The sequence below is a fragment of the Vicugna pacos genome, chromosome 24 (genome assembly GCF_048564905.1).
Source record: "Vicugna pacos chromosome 24, VicPac4, whole genome shotgun sequence".
Classification (NCBI taxonomy): domain Eukaryota; kingdom Metazoa; phylum Chordata; class Mammalia; order Artiodactyla; family Camelidae; genus Vicugna; species Vicugna pacos.
The window spans coordinates 14120977-14136091 of NC_133010.1; the positions used below are offsets into that span (position 1 = coordinate 14120977).

At 36.5% G+C, this 15115-nt stretch overlaps 1 protein-coding gene across 2 annotated transcripts in view; it reads right to left on the bottom strand.

Moving 5' to 3' along the window:
* The window catches only part of DSG1 (desmoglein 1), a 34491-nt gene extending 19636 nt beyond the window's left edge, over positions 1-14855 (bottom strand). The window contains exons 1-6 of one of the 2 annotated variants that reach the window (XM_072949055.1): positions 14610-14855; positions 13892-14023; positions 5291-5326; positions 4895-5026; positions 3581-3736; positions 1290-1434 (exon numbers count right to left, since the gene is read on the bottom strand). In XM_072949055.1, the coding sequence (XP_072805156.1) occupies positions 1290-1434; positions 3581-3736; positions 4895-5026; positions 5291-5326; positions 13892-13939 (517 nt within the window). In that variant the 5' untranslated portion in view covers positions 13940-14023; positions 14610-14855. Of the gene's footprint in view, positions 1-1289; positions 1435-3580; positions 3737-4894; positions 5027-5290; positions 5327-13891; positions 14171-14609 lie in introns of those variants that run through there. The other variant, XM_015239929.3, reaches the window with a different exon arrangement.
* Positions 14856-15115: the final 260 nt, after the last annotated feature.

Genomic DNA, 15115 nt, shown 5'->3' on the forward strand with positions numbered 1-15115 from the left:
TATATGTTTACACCTAAGCAACTAAGGACAGTGCTCGCCTCTGAAGAATGATACTAGGCAAGCAAAGAATGCATTTGTATTCCGTTTATACTTTACAAGTGTGTGAATTTTTACAGCAAACATTGTATAGTAGTATTTTTTAAAGTTTAAGGTATGGGTATAATATTTTCACAACTAAAACTAAAACGTAAGGATTATTTGAATGTATAAGAAATACCACTTAAAGGTTAAAAGTAACTATAGTAAGCTGAAGTTTTGAATTCAAATGAGAGATTAGCCTTGCTGTTTTTCATTAGTTTTTTGAGAGGGGGTTATTTAGGCTTATTGTTTTTTTTTTTTTAATAGAGGTCAAGGGATTGGACCCAGGACCTTGTGCATGCTAAGCATGTGCTCTACCGCTGAGCTACACCCTCCCCCTACTCTGCTGTTTTTAATATATTTAGGACAATCTTCAATGGTACGATGAGCAGGTAGTATACTATCCCACCCAACTGGTCATTTGGCAGTTGAAACGTTACCATTTACAGTAATCCCTAAGGAGGTAACTGCCACATTTAGATCGTTGAAGCTCTTGTAGGTAAATGCTTTATCTAGTTGATAGATTTTTCTGGGGCCCCTCGGCATCACTTGAGACAATTAGCTTTAAATATGTGGGGTGAACAAACAGGATTAGTTTTATAGCACATTTCAAATGCCTAAAATCAGTTATGAGTAAAAAGCAAGCAAAAATCTATATTCATTAAATCATATGTAAGAAGAGGAAATAATGCTTGTTTTGTATTTATTCGCTGCCAGCAAAAGTTCTTGAAGATTATGGCAACAAAACAGATTGCCTGGTGGTGATTTCTATGAGTGACTTGAAAGTAGTTAAAATTTAAAAGGGAAAAACAAAGACAGTACGAACAGTTGCGGATGAGATTGCCCTGCAAAGCAGTCAGGCTGGAAGGCTAAATTCTCCTCCCCGTGGCCCTGTCACTGATGTGAAAAGTACTTTTGGGATTTTTCCTTAGGAATCTACTACAGAGCTGGTGTGTGAGTCACCTGAGAAAATCCTTCCATCACTTTAGAGCCGCTCCTTGTGGGCGACAGTTGGAGCTGCTTCCACAGGTGGAGGGAAAGCCCGTTAGGGAGACATCCCCCCGCCCCTTCCTGTTCTGTGTGCTTTTTTAACCTTATCTTTTCCATTTGTGATATGGCACCTTGACACAGTTTAGCCTCCAGTTGCCTGGCTGTTAAAAATGATCTGGAAGCCGAAATAGTCCTTTTACTTAATAAAGTAGATTACTTACTTGCATTAGAGTTTTCTTCTACCTCTCCTATAAAAGTCGACATAGAAAATACGGGAGGGTTGTCATTTATATCCAAAACCCTGACTCTGAGCTCAAGAGGTCTCTCTAAATCTTGGCCTTGGGCATTGAGAGCCCGACAGTAGATCTAGGAGAGAAAAGAGAAGTAATTACATGGTGCGACACGTGTTAAGTTCTTGCTTTGTTTGAGGGCTATGCCAGGCGCTATGGGAAACTAAAAAACAGTAGGACATTTTCTCCATAAGCAGTGCTTATAATCAAGGAGAGGCAAACACTAATTCAAAATACCATTTGAGAAAAGGTAACATGGTAAGTTACACAAAGGAAGAACAAAATTACTATGACCTCAGAGGAGGACGTAATGGATTGAGAGAGATCTTGAAAGAAAATTTCAACAGGTGGAGCAGGGAATTGCAGGGCGTTTCAACCAAAGGGATTCTTGTGAGGAAAGACATAAAGTGATCGAAACGCATTGTTTAGAATTAGGAATTAGGGGCTATTAGGTTTGAAAATGTGATAAAGAAGAGTCACACAAGGGCTTCACAGAAGTCTAGCATTCATAAGATAGGTCGTGCCTATGTGGGTGTTTTTATTTTTTTTATTAGTATTAGTTGGTGTACATGAGTATAGTGAATACTATTTTGCCTATGTGGTATATTTCATATAAAAAATGCATTGTACTTCATATTTACTGTAGCCAAAACATGGAAGCAACCTAAATGTCCATTGAAAGATGACTGGATAAAGAAGTTGTGGTATATATATAGAGTTGTGGTATATATATATGAATGAAATAATGCCATTTACAGCAACATTGATAGATCTAGAGATTATCATACTAAGTGAAGTCAGACAAAGACAAATACCATATGATATCACTTATATGTGGAATCTGAAAAATAATACAAATGAATTTATATACAAAACAGACACAGACTCACAGACATAGAAAACAAACATACGGTTACCAAAGGGAAGTGGGGGGAGGGATAAACTAGGAATTTGGGATTAATAGATATACACCACTGCATATAAAATAAACAAGGTTTACTGTATAGCACAGGGAACAATATTCAATAACTTGTAATAACCTAAGATGAAAAAGAATATATATATATATGTATAACTGAATCACTGTGCTGCACACCAGAAACTAACACAATATTGTAAATCAACTAGACTTCAATTTTTAAAAAAAACCCACAACTTATCAAATTAAAAAGACACATTGTGCTTCAAGTAAAGCCAATAGGCTGGCATGCTGATTCAGAATTCAGGGAAACATTGTTGGAGATAAGGCAGGAATATAGACTGGAATAGAAGGCTGAGGAATTAAAATAGCTTGAGGCAGACAGACAAGCAGTGCGCGAGAAAGCCTGCAAGCTTAGATCACTATTTGAAGGTGTTTCGGAAAATTACGGGGCTTGAATAGAAGAGGTTACAAAATTAAAGAAAGGTTTTTTTACGTCTTTATTTTTAAGTATTAACAAGTGTTGATCATAATGATAGATGGAAATGGAAACAGCCACTAGGGTAAGCAGAAGGGAGATGAAAAAACAAAGTTGATTGAATAAAGTTCTTGGACAGGTAATTATGGGACAATGGATAGCTTGTGGGATAAGCTGTTGGGAAAAAGCAGACAATTGATCCTGTTTTTGGATTAACTCAGAACACTTCTGAACTGGAGGAGAGATTAATTGTGGGAGTTTGTGATGGAGGACCTCAGACTTTTTAACAAAATTGGTCACCGGTCAGCTGCTTAAAGTGGAAACGAGGTTGAGAGCTTGAAGTTTTGTCACTGTAAAGAATAGAGTGAGACTCAGTTAAGGGTGAATTAGAGTATTCTCAAGGCACATTCTGAACTCAGGTGAACTTGAGCAATGTGAATTTATAGTAAGGTATATTCCCTCAGGGAAGGTTCCATCAGGAGCCCCAGAATCATCACTTGGCCTCAGAGTTAAGAATAACCAATATTCTCAGCTGAATTAAAGAAAAAGAAGAAAGTTAGGCACCTGCCCTTCCAAACAAACACTTAAGCTTGACACTGGGGACAGGCAGGCGAGAGGTTAGCATTTTTGCTGAGGCACATAAGTGAAACACGCCTCCCTCTCTTAATCTTTTGATTCTACTGGTTCTCATAAGATGCTCAAGAAAGAAGAGAAAACTAAAAATGCCTAATTGAGACTTGAAATCAAATCAAGTATGATCTGAGCTTAATATATTCCAAAAATAATTTAGGCCTGAACACACATCTTGCCATGGAGCCCACTTACAATGAAAAAAGGGGTGACCTCTCGATCAACTATGGATGTTATATTAATTTCACCAGTTTTTTGATTAATGATGAAAATTCCATAAGGTGGTTGATCAATTCCTACTCCGGAGATGCGGTATGTAACTTGCTGGTTTGCAGCGCAATCTGAGTGAATCTGCAGAAAGAGCACAAGGGAAAATGTTACAGGGACAAAATCAGGAGTCTGTGTTTGACAAAGGACAGTTACCTTTCTTGAGAATTGTTGACTGTGAGTACCTGTTATCTTCTGAGGAATGCTGGAAATAGAGAATTGTTTTCCTAGGTAAGTGGAATAGTTACCATTCAAGTATTTTTAGTGGCAACTGATGATGTAATAAAAGAAATTCAATTTCTATTTGTACCAAATAGGTAAAATATCACCTTAATCTAAATCTATGCAGTCACCCTTCGTGCATTTATTCATTCAACATTTACAATTGGTTGTGTCACGTTCAGGCTCTGTACCAGCACACAGTAGGGAACTCCTTGATTTCTCGAGTAACTTACCAGTGTTGCCATTATGTAACTTTGACCTTCCAATTCAAAAATTTTTTAAATAAAGTTTTAAGTGGATTTATGTAGGTGACAAGATTTAACTGACTTTGCCTAGAAGCTCTTAATTCTGAAAATGAGGAGAATGTTTTCGCAGAAAATTAAGGCGATCACCTCAAATAAGCGGCTATAGAAACTAGGACTCTCTTAGAAATAAAAAAAATTGTATGACTGTAAGCAATCTTATGGGGGAATCTCTGTGTATATCTGTGTAGGTATAAGTGTATATATTTGTATGTGTGAATCTGTGTATGCGGATATGTGTGTGTGTGTGTGTATACAAAGGAAGATAAGGGAAAATGAAAGGAAAAGAGAGTAAGAAAGAGGGTACATGGTGGATGTTTATAACAAAGCCAAAAGTAGGAATTCAATTCTGAGAGATTACAAGGCAAAAAGAAAACGCATTGAAAATAGTGTCTGAGAATGTTCTAAGCATTAAATTCATTATTTAAATCACTGTATTTTTTTCATCCAGAATTGGAGAGTAACACAAGATCCTGTGTATTAATTTCACTAGTGTGATGAGTCAGTATTTAGCTGTTCACCTGAGTGGCTAAATTTCTTAATTTACACTTTGAATGGCTTCGATTTTTATAATCTGAATGGCTATAGTTCTGTTCTGTATCATAACTTCTTGTGAAATAAAATACGTTCATAGAATATTTAAAAGACAGGGTTTTTTTTGAAAATTTAACTGCATCTGTCCTGATTTTTGATTTTGTGCTTTGGGGGTGATACTTACTTTGGCGATTGGGTTCCTCTTTGAGTTGTCTTCACCCTCGCGGCAGGCTGCAGCGAACTTGATCCACTCACGTTTCTGCCTTCTGATGGAATGCCACTTGATGGTGCCATTTTTAGTGTTATAATCTCTTACCTTGAGTGGGCAGGATAAAGTAATAGTATCTATTAACTTCTATTCATAATTCACATTCCACTGGAGATTTTGGAGGACGGGGTAATTGTAATGTCAGAAAGAAAGAATATTCAATTGGGAAAATTGTTCATTTTGATAATGTACTAATTTTAGCCTAACATTAACTTTACTTATAGCGATGGATTTTCTGTGAAAACTATGTTAGTCCTCCCAAACTATTTTTCTTATTTTTAATTTGGAAAAAATTAATTTACTGTATGTTACCTGGATTCGAAATTCACTGTTAACTTCCAGCACCACCTATAAAAAATAAGATAATCATAATAGTTAATTTTTAATTGAATGCTTTACAGTTCGTGTTATCCTATTGCTTTAAAAAAATAACAGTCTTGTGAGTCATTAGAATTATATTATCAGTCCAGTGTCAGGTGGATGTGGTTTATTTCTTGAGGTCTGATGATGATGGAAAGATTCCTTTACCTTTGGTTTTTACCTTTTAATTTTGCTTTCTTTTTATTACATTATTTTTAGTCTTATTTTCATTCTTGGCCTATGCAAATATTTGTAATCATGTAAGCTAGGACATTTGACACTAGAACCCAGGGAGGATGAAGGTTGGGAATTCGGGGTCTCTTAGGAAATCTTGTGCCAGAAGAGCTGGTTCTATTTAGTGATTTCAACAATATGTTACGGTACTAAAACTTTTGACTATAGTTTCAGAATCCAACTAGCCACAAGATGGAAATAGGAAAAAAAAAAAAAAAGCTTTGGAGTAAAGAAAGGCTATAAAGGAGGAAATATCTGGAAAGCTTCAGAATATTTTCTTTTTCATACTCCGATCCTGGATGGAGGATTTTCTAGTATTCTTAATCTTCAGATGATAAATTCTTTAATTTGCTTTAAAATATGTGAATTAAGAGTTCTAAAATAAAAACAATTTTCTTTATGTAAAAATGAGTTCATATTGGATGTTTTATTGTTGGCAGGAAACAAAACATTATATATATGCATCCTCCCCTAGCGATGAAAACAAATTACAAGACTGTAGGGACAAATTGCTGGGTGAGCAATTTTTATTAGTCTCTTCTCCTGGATTAAACAACTTCCCTCTCAAACAAGTGAGCTATTCAAACAGAGCTCTGTCTAGTTTAGCTCTGGCCATGATCTTTATATATGATTTGTAGTGTAAAGTCATACACATAATTTAAGTTCTCTAAAATGAAAGGCATTTCTAAAACTAGACATTTATATATTAAGTCCAATATATCAACATCCTTAAGATATTGTAAAATATCTACCTAAAAGTTAGGTGTGGATTTGAAAGATTTGCTTATATTTATTAAATTTTAAATTGCACTTAGAATTGATTAAAGATGGTATAAATTCTTAGTGTTTATTTTTCCTTAAATAAGAAATTTTCATCTTCTTTTGATTCTTTTCAGAATTGCTAAATATGACAACTATCACAGTTAGACTTTATCTGTGTTACTGATAAAAGAAAATTATAGTTTGCATTTTAAAAAATGCTAATAATAGTAATTTCAAAATATAGTAAATTAATTTTTATAGTTAGTTTTAATTTCTCCATTAAATAAAAATAAAATTTTAGTCTCCAAGTACATAGTTTTTAAAAATCACCATAATTGATAATTCAGGAAAATATGTATTTATGGTTAATATGAGTAGGGCAAAGAAAATGTTTTTTATTATAGGGATTATATACTCATAGTATATATTTAATGTTAATCATTATCATTATCATCATTATAATTCACTGAATGATAACTAAGTATCAGACAGTGTGTTTAGAGAAAGCCATCCACTCAATCTTCACAAGTACATGTGGTCAATACTATAATTCTTTCCATTTTACAGAGGGGGAAATTGAGGTTTGGATATTAGTTTTTGGCTAAATACAATCCAAATACAGTTCAGCTTGAATTTGTGCTTGAGGTGTCGGTTTTACAATAAAGTAGACGATAACCTATTCCCAGTAAATTACTAAGTAAAATTTACTACAAAAAATTGGCATTATTACAACTCTGAGAATTCAGAATAATTCTGATTTTAATCTAATCTCATAATATCCTTGTGATTAGGAGTGCTTATCTACAGTAATAATACTACTAGGGGGGTGGGGAGGAAAACTAAATGGCCCAAATAGTTTGGACAAGGAACTGAAATGGTATCGTAGAGTCCCTCTTGGGCATAGAATGGAAATGATATTAATGCAAATGTGCATTTCTTTCTTGCTACCTGTGAACTCACGAGCACTTTTTCCTCTCGTTTGTGGGCGTGGGACTAGGTTGTGGGGATATCTTATTTGTCTGTTTGAAAGCCATTCTTCATAGCTACAGAACTGTGTATGCATGTTATCTGTCTTGCGCTTCCCTGACCACACCGAAGTGTCAGTGCCTGCTGTTTGTTTTGGAGAACTGTGCCAGATGACTAAGAACTTTATGAAGCTGGGTCATTCTTTTTCCCATGAGTAGCAACTTGGGCAGAAAACCAAGCAGGTTTCACCATAGTGTCAGTTTCTCAACTGGATTAGTAATTAAAAAACTGCCAGGTCAGCTTAAAAACGTATTTTGTTGACATAACCTTACTGTGTTTTGCTCAGAATCTAGAATAAACTCTGAAACTCTTGGACTTTCAAAGGCAAAATAACGAGATAAAAAGAGCACCTGATAGAGTCAGAAAACTTTCAGTGTGCTTCCTCAGTTCTCTGAGCTTTGGTTTTCTCCTTTGTGAATGAGAGGGGTAGACTAAATTATACAGTTACCTTTTCAATTCTAAGATCAAATCCCTGTGTGCAGTAGGAAAATATCGAAGTGTTTTGATCATGGGAACGGCATGATAAAATTGTGGTTTTTAAGATTGCTCTGACAACAGTTGGTGGGAGTGGTGGGAAGCGGCAGTGACTACAGTTCTGCATCCAGTCAGGCCAGAGCTGAGGAGCTGACCCAGAGCAGTGGCAGTGGGGACAGACAGGGAAAGATCAAGGAAGAGATACTTCAGCTTTGAAATCAACAGGGCTTTAGACCCAATGGGATGTGGGAGTTAAGAGAGGGAAGTCAAGTGATGGCAGTTTTGAACTGACAGATCAGGAGCAAGGCAATAGCAGAATGTAGCAGGTTAGAACACATCAAGTTTGAGATGCCAGAGAAACACCTGGGCGAAAGTGCCTAGCAGTTTGAAACGTGTATCAGCACCATGAACAATGGTGGGTCAGACCTGATAGGTAGAGGAATGTCTGCCCAGGTAGGTTAGTTGAAATCCTGGGAGAATTTGAAATCCCTAAAGAATGTAGCAAAGAAACAGCTGTGGATGAGAATGAGACTAGGGGAATTTCTGTATTTATTAAACTGGGAATGATGACAAGAAACAAGAAACAAAAAGAGATTAGAAAAAAAGTGGCTGAAAAAAAAAAGATAATATCATGCAATGTCAAGGGTGTCAAAGGAAGGGAGAACTGGGAGACAGATGGGGAGTGAACTGTGTCAGATGATTTAAAAGGTTGAGCAGAGGGAATCCTGAGGAAATCTGAGGTTTTCTGTGGCCTTGAGGAGAATGCTTTCAGTTGGATGGAACAGGTTCTTTCTGACTGAAAGAAACTGGGGAGTAAGATGGAGGGAAAGAGGACATAAAGATGGTCCCTTTGCCAAGGAACTTGGTGATGAAAGAAAACATAGAAATGTGATGGTAGAATTAGATGTAGCGTCCAAGGAAACAGTTTGGAAGAGGCAGACATGGGTGTTTGAAGGTGGAGAAGGAGGAGGGTAAGAAATTTTGATTTGAAAGAGGAGAGGTTCAGACTGAAAATGCTCACTGGAGGAGTTGTGATGGAGAGAGCAGGAGGGAAGAGGCAGAAAGAAAGGACTTGGAAGGCAGAGAGCAGGGAAGAGAGGAAAGGTTGGGATTAAAATCACTTGATTATGAGAGAGAAGTTAAAGGACAGTGTCCTGAATGAGCTAGACCTTGTCCCTAAGGGAAGGATAAGGTTATCTGGGGGCAATTAGGGGACTAGTTTGGATTCTGAAAAAAGTTGAGAATCTGTTCTGTGGAGATTGTGATTCACTTAGCGACGACAGGGTTGTCACGCTGATTGAATACAACCCAGTTCTTCCCATTGGATATGAGCATCAGGGTGAGTCACTGAGCCATTCTGTGCCTCAGTTTCCCCATATGTATATAAGACTAAAGCCTTTTCCAATTAAAAAATTGTAAGAAAGCAGTGAATAATTCGCTTAAAGTGCATCTTCAGTGAGTTCTCTCTGTTATCTCTATTTTAGGAGCCAATCCACATTTTTTTTTTAAGCCACAAGACACAAAATTGCATACTGATTTCAGTGACTCTCTAATTATACTCATTTTTAGTTTTTTTCCTTTTGGCATTGAGGTTTACATTTCCTTGCATGTAATAAATTTGGTATTGAAAGTAATAGGAAATTTTTGTAAGGAAAACCTCTTGCATTTAATAATTGTAAGGTGGTCTTCCACAGTCACTTGGCAGTTTTTAAGCATCAGATTCTAATGTGTTTAACTATTATGTACCTCACAAGGATGATAAAGCTAAAATATAATAATTTGCTTCTTTTAAAAACCTCCTGTTTTGTCTTTTCTTTGTGTTGCTTGGACAATAGCTAGCGATCAGTCTGGAGTTGACAACACTTTGTTAGGTCATTTCTCTTATTTCTTGGTTGATTTATTTATTTGACAAATAAATATCAAATGTGTATCCAGGGCTGGATTAAGACTTTTGAAGAACTTAAGCCTTAAAAATATTACAGTCAACCTTAGATTAAATGTAAAGTAAATGTAATACTACATCATAAAAATAGGTGTTAGGAAATTCAACATGATTATTTCCATGTTTAATACTGTGATGATTTTTTGGAGTATGTGAGGGAAGAAAAATATAAACTATCCAAAAATTCTCTTCTGATACTTCTGCTCTGTGTGATTAGACATGTAATGAGCAACCCTGCACTAGTGCAAGGCACTATGAAGGACGCAAAAGTGAGTTGGACACAGGACCTGCCCTCAGATAACTTGCAGTCAAGTAGTTTTATGAGCAGCATGCAGCCATTAATTTGGGAAGATGTGGTTTTTATTAGACAAGGGTAGGAGGCTGTGCTCTCTGCTCATAGACCAACTGAGAGCATGAACCAGCAGCCAGTGGCATTTAGACCATTTTGGCCCACCTACATTCATTAAACGACTTTGCATGCCAAGCATAACCAGCTAGGGTGGCATGACCTGGCGCTGTGTAAGGGTGCCCCCTCACTGAGGGGGGCACAGTAAGTCTAATTGCAGTACTGAGTCTGCGTCCTGCTTGTATGTTAGGCAATGCCTGTAAAGACACAAGGATACTCAGTGTCAGTGTCCTTGAAGTGTGTGTAGTGGAGAAAAGTGTTATCAGAAATTAAGTGCTCTGGGTATAGACAGAGTGTTGTTTTTCAAGATTCATGAGCTTTGTTATGCAGGTAAATCTTGTCTCTTGGGGGCCAAGCCTTGAGATTTACCAAGATAGCATTTCCTAGTTCTTTAGGGTTTTTTTCTTTTTATTACCTAAATCAGGCATGGAATAATGATTTTACTCTGTGGCAATGCAAGCCAATTAAATGATGACAAATTTGTACTCTGTTTTCATAAAGGTGAAAGAAGATGCTGTTCCAAAATCTGCACCGAGATCCCAAAGCTGTTGAGAGCATCATGTAAGTGGAAATGATTTTGTTTAAATACAGTTTGTAAATTTGACAGACAGGTGAACAAAAATATTGCTTTCATTTTCTCTAAAATATTTTACTGAAATTCTGGTATCTATAATATATATCATTATACTACATGCACAAGAAAATGTAAAGAATCCTCTCTTTGGCTTGTCTTCTGATTGGTCTGTACTAGCATGTTCATTCTTTTGCTTTAGGCATCAGTGAACATAATTATGCGAGTTTAAGATGTCTGGTTCGCAAAAGTTGATGAACTATGTCATAAAGTATATAGTATATTCTTTGTATTTTAGCCCTGGTGCTGAGAAATGCTTATTTCCTAAATTAATTTCAGTTGAGTTCATTTATGGAATTATCAGGTGGTCCGAAGGAGTTCGTAAGAAAGGAAACATTAACCATGGAAAAAAGGAGAAGCTAGGCTGGCAAGATGAACTGAACAAATCAATTATTCTTGGCAATAGATGAAGATAGGTTTATTTGTTCTTTGAGTATAAGCTGCAGAAGTTGGCCTTTGTAGAAAAAGACATCTTGAGATTTGCATTGATTTAAGTTGACTGATTGGACCTGGCTAAGTTGCAAGTATGTTTTAGGAATCATTAGCACTATAAAACTTCTGCTGGTTCTGTTTTGCTTTCCCACAGTCACCATGCCATACCTTACACCATTGTCATAACCGTTTACAGAGTTTCCTTATATTTGGTGCAAAAGGAACACTGTTTTCTGCCCTAGAATTCATTCTAACCCCTCCACCACCAGACACACACACACTAATTTCATGGAAACAGAAAAGAAAGAAAAATAAGTGCAGAATCACTAACGTTTATTTGGCTTGCAGTGTTTTAACAGCTGTAAGCGATTGTGTGTCCAGGCGACTTGTCTAAATAATGGAGTAGTTGTGTGGCAATCTTGGACTCAGTAAGGGCAGGTTCTTCAGCTCTGTTCTCCCTGGTCTAACCCACTCATTTGAACAACGTCTAAAACTCGCAGGTACATTGAGCAGACTACACAACATACTTGTAAATATACGGCTGCCCTGCTCAAAAATGGATTTGCATTAAAGATACTACCAGTTTAAATACTAAATTAGATCTTCAAAATTGTTGAAATATCCTCCCTAATGTAGATTTTCACTTACTAGCTTTGAGCAGAAAAGAATACAAATACTTTACATCATAAGATTACTCAGACTAAGGCCAGCAGAAAGGTAAATGGAAGAGTTTGCTATGGTGGTGGTTAATTTTCAGGAAAAAAAAAAAAGTAATTTAAAGCAAAAATAAATTGGATAACTCCAAAGGACATTTATCCAAATAATCTGATAAAATCAGTAGTAAAAATAAATTGTGATTTTTCTAAACCTTAGAAAGTGAAATGTTTTACACACACAAAAAAATGTTACAATAACATGAAAGAAATACTTCAAATAATTATAAAACAAGTTCTTTGAGAAATAATTTTCATAAGGCATACGAGAAACTTGTGATTGATTCCAAAGTAAAATATGGCAAAACCCACCCAACCAGCCAAACAATCCACAAACAAACAAAAACTATCCAGACTCAGAAAATGAAATACAAATGCCCGGAAACCCCTCTGCAAAGGGGGAAGTTCAATGAGGACACATAATTTTGATAAAATGACACATTGTACTGAAGAATGACTAATTAGAAAATGGCTGTTTAAAGAAAGTTTATAGGCTGTCATTAATTAGAAATAATCATAAAAATTAAAAATAAGGTCTCATAGATTTAGTAAAAGTACATAAGCAAGTGAGTAAACTTCAATCCACTGACACTATGATGGGCCTTAATTGGTTCGAATGTATATGGAATTAAAAATTAAACTATTTGATTATTTCACAATTAACAGATGCTCCCCTATGTTCAAATGACATCCTGTATGATGTTCATTAATCTCTGCCACGTCCCAAGTTATGCTATGAACTGATCCTAAGGCTCCATTAAACAGCCTATGGAATGAGGCTAATGTTTGAAGGGCAGCTTGGAACGAACGCTGCAGCTTACCGATGCTCATGGATAACTAAATCCAGTGATTATGGCTTCTCTTAATTAATATACTGAATCAAACTAACCAGCATACCTTGGATCTAAGATCTAAGTGGTTATTGTAGAAACCCAACAATCCAGTTCAAAAAATCAAGCAACTAGAAATGAATACGCACCCCAGTGCTAACTCCTGCCAAACTGGAGGGCAATTTAGTTGGCATCTGCCTCTTTGGAGTGTCTTAACCTTACTGTGATTTTAAAATTGTCAACGTAAGTGAAATTAATGTGTCGCATTGGGGTCGCACTTAGAATTACCTCTAAAAAGAGAAAACTAATAATGAATGAGAGGAGCAGTGATAAAGCATTTTGTTACATTTGTCTGAGCATCAAATGTACAACTTTTATATCACCGTCATTCTGACTTTCCAGTAGTAAGAACCGGTATCACAATAATTGCACTTACTTCTTAATTATAGCCATTCCTTCACCTACTATGTCGTTTATAAATCTCCCATACTGCCATTCTTTTTGAAATTAAAAAAAAATGTTTTAAATAAAATTACAGTTTGGCAGTGTAAGGCTTCTAGTATCAGCAATGTGGACCCCCAACCACATTGCGGAGCCAGTGAGATTGTTTGGGAAGTGGAGCCAGTCACAAACAGCTATGATTTCAATTTATATATGGATCCTATTTTTATGTTTTTAAAAGTATAGTGAATCTACCAGCAAAGATACAAAAAATATAGGAAAATGTTTAGTTAAAAAATCAGGACACACCTATGGTATTAGTTTTCAAAGCCCACCGACAAAAGAGAATTTGAACAGCAAAATGCTATTAAGTAGTGATGAGACTTTCCCAAATTCAGTATTTTCCCGACGTGACTTAGCAATGACTTCGATGTCAGAGATGTGATATGATGTGTTGATGCCGATGCATGAATATGATCCTGAGTCTTCAATTAAGGAAAGAAGCACTATTTTAAAATCCAATTCATAAAAATCGCCTTCTCATTAACATTAAACTTTTCATGGGTTCAGGTTAGCAGTAACACGAGATAACATTTTCTTAAAAGTTCTCACTTGTTTACAGTGAGAATGATTATGGAGCGTTTTTAACAGAATCCACTTACCAGACAAATGAACAGCACTGCAGCTGTTCTGAAGAAGTGCCAGTTCATCGCTGCTGGGTTCTCTTACATCCAAGACCGAGGGAGTTATGTCTGTTCTCTCTGTTCTTTTTCTTCCCCCCACTCAGCTGGTGTCTGCTTAAAATAACTTCTCAGTAGATGTTCTTACATGCAGGCTTTGAGGTGTTTCTGCCTTCTCTGGGAGCAGGACTGAAGGTACGTATAACCTGTCCAGATCCCCACCCTAAAAACTTGGGCTGGTCTCCCTGAAATGCTTAACAAGATCATCATTGCTCCCAGGTAAAAGCTTAGGGACACACCCTCTTCCAGCTGAAAGACAGCTCTCTGTGGGACACAGGAGATTCACTCCCTTGCTGAAGGTTTTCAGTGGCGGGCATTTAAAACGACCAGGAGTGTGGAGAGCTGGACGGCAGATAGGGACTTCTCACCCTGTGCTTTGTTCAGGCTGTTTAGCGTCTTCCCGTATTAAAAAAGCAGGCGTAGTTGGGATGTTTATATATTCTAAGAGGATTATCTGGCCTCTGCTTATGGCCAGACCTTCAGGTCACATTAGAAAATTAGAAACTTTCCATTTCAGTGGATATTAGGAAACATTCAGTCATTTTCTAAGTTGTTTTTTGAGAGACAGAAAATGTGCTAATAGTAAGAGTGAGGATTTTTTTAAAGCATTAATTCAAACTAGCAAAACTATGATACTTACAGTTATAGTTCTCTTCAAGTGACCAGCCTAAGTCCAGGGAAGGCTCTGTTTTCTCTCTAAATAAATATCTTCTTTCCCCAATTGTTTTTCTCTCTTTAAGGTTCTGTCCTTTTCAAATACAGTAAAACAAAATTAAAAATATCACCAAGTCAGATTAAAAGTAAACAGTCAAAACCACCAATTAAAATCCTGTTGATAATTTTAAAAATGAGGATCAGAGCCTGTAATACTAATGGAAACAGAAAAAGCTGCTCTTCAGGTGAGGTGGGTTAAAAGTCGACAATTCCCAAGCACAGAGCCAAGAATCTGCATAGCGAGCCAATTAGAGCACAGGCAATACGCTGAAAAGGCTGCCCACACATGCAGATAGGAAACTGAATGCAGCTCTGAAGTTTGTGAAAAGAGTGAATCTCACAAGGCGGCGCTGGGCAGTGTTCTAAAGATTCTCTCCTCTTCACCTGGCAATGTCTAGTATAAATATTGTGCATGGCAGGAAGACTGTGGGG